Consider the following 6,750-nt stretch of genomic DNA (forward strand, 5'->3'; position numbering starts at 1 on the left):
GTTGTCGGCTAGACTATTTAATGTTTGTCATTTGTTTATGATGTTTTATCTGCGGTAGATGTCCATGGTCTTGAAGTTTGATTTTCAAACTATTTCACTTAAGCGCGCGATAAGCATTGATAAAACAAGCACATTTATCTGTATATTTTTCATTTATAGACAACCACTGACACTTTAATCGTACATCTAATTCTGCTTCAACATTATTTAGGTCCAAGCTTGCTCTAGAAGGATGACAAGAACATGCGCTTGTGGAATCCATATACAGTTGAAGTCGGAACTTTACGTACACTTAGGTTGGAGTCATTAAAACTCGTTTTTCAATCACTCCACAAATTTCTTGTTAACAAACTAGTTTTTGCAAGTCGGTTAGACATCTACTTTGTGCATGACACACGTTATTTTTTCCAACAATTGTTTACAGACAGATTATTTCACTTATAATTCACCCTATCACAATTCCAGTGGGTCAGAATTTTACATACACTAAGTTGACTGTGCCTTTAAACAGCTTGGAAAATTCCCTAAATGATATCATGGCTTTAGAAGCTTCTGCTAGGCTAATCGACATCATTTGAGTCAATTGGAGGTGTACCTGTGGATGTATTTCAAGGCCTACCTTCAATCTCAGTGCCTCTTTGCTTGACATCATGGGAAAATCAAAATAAATCAGCCAAGACCTCAGAAAACAAATTGTGGACATCCACATGTCTGGTTCATCCTTAAGAGCAATTTCCAAATGCCTGAAGGTACCACGTTCTGTACAAACACCATACCACTGAACTGAAAAAGCGTGTGCGAGCAAGGAGGCCTACAAACCTGACTCAGTTACACCAGCTCTGTCAGGAGGAATGGGCCAAAATTCACCCAACTTATTGTGGGAAGCTTGTGGAAGGCTACCTGAAATGTTTGACCCAAGTTAAACAATTTAATGCAATGCTACCAAATACTAATTGAGTGTATGTAAACTTCTGACCCACTGGGAATGTGATGAAAGAAATAAAAGCTGAAATAAATCATAAATCATCATTCTATTATTCTGCCATTTCACATTCTTAAAATAAAGTGGTGATCCTAACTGACCTAAAAAAGGGAATTTATACTAGGATTAAATGTCAGGAATTGTGAAACTGAGTTCAAATGTAATTGGCTGAGGTGTATGTAAACTTCCGACTTCAACTGTATATATAATCATCAGTGTATTATAATAAGACAACAGAACGCAGCAAGAAGAAAATAATACCGCTAATGCTTTATTAGTCTCCCAACTTGTCACACATTATTGAACACATACAAAATGGTTTAGAAATGAGCATATATATATATATATATATATACCACAACAACCGAAAGAGTCCAATTACATCGCTTGCAGCATCAGGGGGTTGGAAGGCAGAATGGTGACGTCTTAATCTCTAGCCTATATCAGGGAATGACATTTTCACAACGTTACAAGATTGGGAACTCACAAACCCAGATATATACACTACACACACACTGCCTCCAGCCCAGCACACTGATATACGTTTTATATATATATATGTATATATATATATATATATATATATAATATATGATTTCCTTTACTATATATACACATTTTATGTAAACTAGGAAAATGGATATTGATAGTATAAACATTATTTATTTAGTAGAGGATGTCTTAAGTCTTCACCGCGTAGCCTACATTCCAGCAACCGGTTTTCCGTGATGCTCCTTTTCCTCCTCCGTTTCTGGAACTGCGGTCTCCTGTGGAACCTGATCTTTCACCTGCATCTCCGCGGGCTCCATTACCTCCTCATTACCCTCTGAATCTCTCTTTGTCATTGTGTCCGCTTGGTCAAAGTAATCTTTCATGGCTTGTTCGTATAGCTCGTAAGGAAACTGTCCGGTCGCCTGAGATTGGGTGTTGCGTTTGCTGATCGTGCCGGGGTACTTAGTTAATATTTTGGCCGCCAGAAATGTCATCATCTCATCTTCGTCCGGCTCGTCATCGTTGTCAGATTCTCTCTTAAAAGGCATCTTGTTGAGCTCCGACATAAATAAGTTTTCCCTTTGGCCGGTTGAGGATGGGATTTTTGGAGCAGCCATGGGAGGCGGTGCTGGTGCTAAAACTCTCGCCGGGGCGGGTGGTGCTGAAACTCTGGGCGGGGAAGGGGCACTCTTGAGCGGCCGCCGACTCACAGGATAGTCGTTGCTGATGGTTTCCATTTCTACGATATTCAGGAAGTTTTCCTCGTCCATGTCTTCAGGAGCGTTTTTGACTGGCAGTCTTCGGCTGTAGTATCTGATCTTCGGTTTGCTGCTGGTCCTGTAGCGGGAGATGGCTTGTGGGTGATGGTCTAGTTTTCTGATTTCCTCAGTGATCAGCATGTCGATAAGGTCCTCAGGGGGGATGTGGAGTTTGAGGGAGATCTTTAACAGCTCGTTCAGGGCCCGGGGGTCCACCAGGGGGTGGCGGATTAGTCTCTTTTTTTGCTCTCCGGCTTGCCTCTTGGCGGTCTCGTGTTCGCTCATTCCCAGGATCTTCAACAGGTAATAATCTACTAGTTTAGTATCTTCCTCTGGGTCCTCTTTATTCTGGACGGCCCTTCTCTTTCCGTCGCCCTTCTCTTCCTCCTCCTCGTCATAGTTCTGCTGCAGAGCCCTGTCGAACTCCTCGTGGCTCCTGTTCACCACCTCCTCAGTCTCGACATTCTCCTCTACAGGAATCCACTCCTCCCCACCCACCACGTCCTCGTAGGCCAGGTTCCTCGGACTGAATAAATCGCTGTCGTCGTCAAAGATTTGGCGCTTCTGGTCGTTGGAGGTGGATGGTTTCCCCAGCTCTTTGAAGATGGATCGCAGGTTGGTGAGGCTCTGAGGGGTGTATTTTTCCTTCAGGTCCTCTGCGGCGCGCTTGGGGTTGTCTCTATTTTCCTCGTCCTCGAACATCAGTGGGTACTTCTTGTGCGGCCTCGGGAAGCCACCGTAGGCAGGCGTGTTCACGGGGCTGCCTGTGCTCGCGGAGGGGTGCCTGTGCACGCGGCGGTCATTCCCCGGCACCACAAGCGCGGGTCTGGGGGGACTAGCGGGCTGCTCCTGGAGGGTCCTGAGCAAAGCTCTCACCAACTGCTCAGCCGGGATCTCCTGCTGCCTCTGGGCCAGCGGGGAGGACTGCCTTTCTGGTGCACCTTCGCCCTGGAGAGAGGCGAGCTGGAGGAGGACGCGGAACTTCTCCACCTCATCATAGTCTTTTGTTGGCTCCTCTCTCTCTTGACCACCGTCTGTCCGCTGCTTCAGGCTCTCGATGTACTCCAGGGCTTTGATCATGTCGGAGCTGGGCGGGTAGACGGCGGGTTGCAGTTCTTCGGCCTCCCCGCCTCTGAGCCTGTGGTAGCGAGGGCGGGACGCGCCCTGTACAGAGAATGCATGGAGGAGGAGGCAGGCGAGAACAACAGCTTTTCCTGTGGATAGTTTGAAGAGTGACAGCATCTTATTACAGCCTAGAGAGAGACAAAGGGATGAGTTCAATACAATGATATGCCTGAACACAGGGGTGTCAGGCACCCATTATTTTAAAGGGGGCACAAAGTATTTGAAGATGGGGGGGGGGGGGGGGGGGGAGAATTTATAATTTTTGAAACACCTGAAACTGTTTTTTTCTGCAATCTAGAGCCATAATCATTATTTTTCTGCATAGGTTATCTAAGCAGACCTCTTTACCTGTTCAATTATCATTTCAATAAATGATGCACATTGATTCTGTAGCCCTTTCCTGCAGTCAAATTACCTAGCTAGTGGACTCATGGGTGGAATGTTATTCATATTTGTAATAATTTCATGATTAAAAACCCGCCGAAAATCCAGTGTTTACTTTGAAACGGTTTTGTTATATTTCAGTCTTCTGTGATGTATATAAAGTGTAATATTAGGAAGCAAACTCATAATTGAATACATTTCAACCCTATATGTGACATGGTACAGGTGTCAGCCCAAGAATTAAAGCATTTTTTGTATTTTCTGATGTTTAGCAGCCTTGCCAGCAGGCATGCTAGCTAAGACACAGATATCTGTCAAAATAAAGGAAACACTTGAGTGTATGAGGGGAAACCAAGTGTATTGAAAGCAGGTGCTTCCACACAAGTGTGGTTCCTGAGTTAATTACAATTAACATTACATCATGCTCAGTAGGGTCATGTATAAAATGCCCATTTGGCCATTATTTTGGCTACCATGGCTAGCAGAAGAGATCTCAGTGGCTTTGAAAGAGGGGTCTCAAAGGAGCATAGGGGGTTTAAAGCGTCTGTCTGTCACCAGATCTCAACCCAATTGAACACTTATGGGATTCTGGAGTAGCGCCTGAGATGGCGTTTTCTGCCACGTCAACAGAACACCAAATGATGGAATTTCTCGGAAGAATGGTGTCGCATCCCTCCAATTGATTTCCAGAAACTTGTAGAATCTATGCCAAGGCACATTGAAGCTGTTCTGTTGGCACTTTATGTTAGTGTTTCCTTTATTTGGGCAGTTACCTGTACTTAGACAAGCTATTTTAACTTGATTGATAGTTTGAAATGGCTTGGTAGCTAGTTATGAGGTTGGGAGATTGGGAACCTATCTAGCTGGCTAGCTAAAGTCAACTTAAAAATTGCTAGGTGGCTGGTATTACAAAGAAACAACAAAACGTTTGTTTTTATTTATTCATCAATAAGGAATAAATAGACTGCATAGCTTGATCAAATGAATTTGCAAACATACATCCTGCAAGTCCTGCCCATCACCAGCAGCTAAAATCAAATCAAACGCTCCGCCACTGCTGATACTGTCTGTATGCACTAGAGTATCTAGCATCCTGTCTAGCATATCTTTGCTCCATGGTGCACCTCGGAAGGAACAACTTAATAGGGAGGGTGTGCCCCCTCGCAAAATACCAAAATAAACTGACAGATCTTTTTATAAATAATTATGATAAAACATGGGCTTAAAAATGAAGGTTAGTAATTAATTCAACATCTGAAAAAAAAACTATGGGCTGCACATTTTAATTTTTTTTTAAATCTGAGATGTTATCTTTACAATTCTTAGAATCTAGTAATACTCTTTAAAAATAATAATTATTTTAATGAAATGACCCCAATGTCAGTTCATTGATAATCCATAGACTATAAGTGGTTATTCAATGTACAAATTATAAAAAGTTGGAGAAGTGGGCTATATTTGCGAATCATTCTGTTTTAAATGACTATAGCCTTACATCACAGGATGAGTCACTGGCCGTTGTCAGGGCAACCTTTAGCTTGTGGCTGCCTTTCTCCAAACCTTCATCTCTATTAAAATCCATATTAAAACCAATTTCGCGAGGGATAGAATCAAAATTACTTCACATCGCAATTTTGCCCAGTGACAAAATACATGAATAGACTATTTGGCATTCATCACAACAACACACAGCTATCACTTATTCAAATAAATTCCAAATGATTGCCGAGATCTGATAAGAGATAGGAACTTGAGCGAGGAGAGATGAGGAGAGACAGAATCAAAACATGGAATGCTAGAAAGCCCACACATGAACCTACAAAACATCTTAGTCTTTGTTTGAGACATGATAAAAGTCATACGCATGAATTTTTACCTTTGGCAAGATGCTCAGACCAGAGTAGTGAACGTGTATAGCATCTCCTCCAAGTCTCAGGACGAGCGGTTCTGTTTTCAGCACCAGGACAGCTCCCAGCAATATATGAAGCAACACCTGATTCGCGCGTCATCACAGCAGCACGCACGCAATAACCAGTCTTTGGAAATCCATAATTATACATTATTTAGGCTTATGATATGGCATGCTAAGAATGCGAATGTGCTAAAAATATATATGGATGTTGTCTGTTTCTAGCTGTATCGATTATTATCTAAACCCTATTCATAATTCTCATTGAAAAAGTGGTGGGCTATTTTTGGGGAAATGCTTGTACCAATTAGCTTTGTGAAGGCCAATAACTAGCAATTTGACAACAATCCGTATAGCATTTAATTGTGTAGCTTCATTTACCACCCGATTCAGATTGCAATTCTTGTATTTGCTAATGAGGCACACATTTACTCAGCAACTAATTAGCTTGTTTATTGACATCCATTGCAATGATTTACACTAATGGGATTACAAGAACAACAAGGCGACACAGGGTGTTGTCGTATCCTATCCTATTATATCCGTCCCTCTCAGGAGACAAGAAGTTAAATCCCCAGCGATGACTCACTCACTGAACCCACCTCCGAGGAACGCCGAAATCGCTGTCGCAGTTCACTCTCACTCTCTCTCTCTCTCCCTCCCTCCTCCCCCAGCGGAGGAGCGATGCCGGTCAAATATAAACGCAATATGTAAAGTGCTGGTCCAACACACAGAAAAAAGCTTATTTCTCTCAAATTTTGTGCACACTATTTTTTTTTCTTCTCGTGTGCATTTTTCCTTTGCCAAAATAATTAATCCACCTGACATATGTGGTTTATCAAGAAGCTGATTAAACAGCATGATCATTACACAGGTGAACCTCCCCCTGCTGGGGATAAAAGGTCACTCTAAAATGTGCAGTTTTGGCAGCACATGTAACCATTCCAGCCCCGGACCTCCACATCCGGCTTCTTCACCTGTGGGATCTTTATTTTAAATTGACTGATTTCCTTATATGAACTCAGTAAAATCGTTGAAATTGTTGCATGTTCCATATTTTTGTTCAGTATACATATTTTTCAGGATGTGTATCCCTGAAA

General features: G+C 42.4%; 1 protein-coding gene across 1 annotated transcript; it reads right to left on the reverse strand.

Moving 5' to 3' along the window:
• Positions 1-1,230: 1,230 nt before the first annotated feature.
• Positions 1,231-5,726, reverse strand: LOC129824445 (secretogranin-2b-like). Its single transcript, XM_055884119.1, has 2 exons — positions 5,618-5,726; positions 1,231-3,485 (listed from the first exon to the last, which is right to left on the reverse strand). Exon 2 carries the CDS (start codon positions 3,472-3,474, stop codon positions 1,684-1,686), a length of 1,791 nt encoding a protein of 596 aa, XP_055740094.1. The 5' UTR covers positions 3,475-3,485; positions 5,618-5,726; the 3' UTR covers positions 1,231-1,683.
• Between the last annotated feature and the right edge of the window lie 1,024 nt (positions 5,727-6,750).

The sequence above is a fragment of the Salvelinus fontinalis genome, chromosome 26 (genome assembly GCF_029448725.1).
Source record: "Salvelinus fontinalis isolate EN_2023a chromosome 26, ASM2944872v1, whole genome shotgun sequence".
Classification (NCBI taxonomy): Eukaryota; Metazoa; Chordata; class Actinopteri; order Salmoniformes; family Salmonidae; genus Salvelinus; species Salvelinus fontinalis.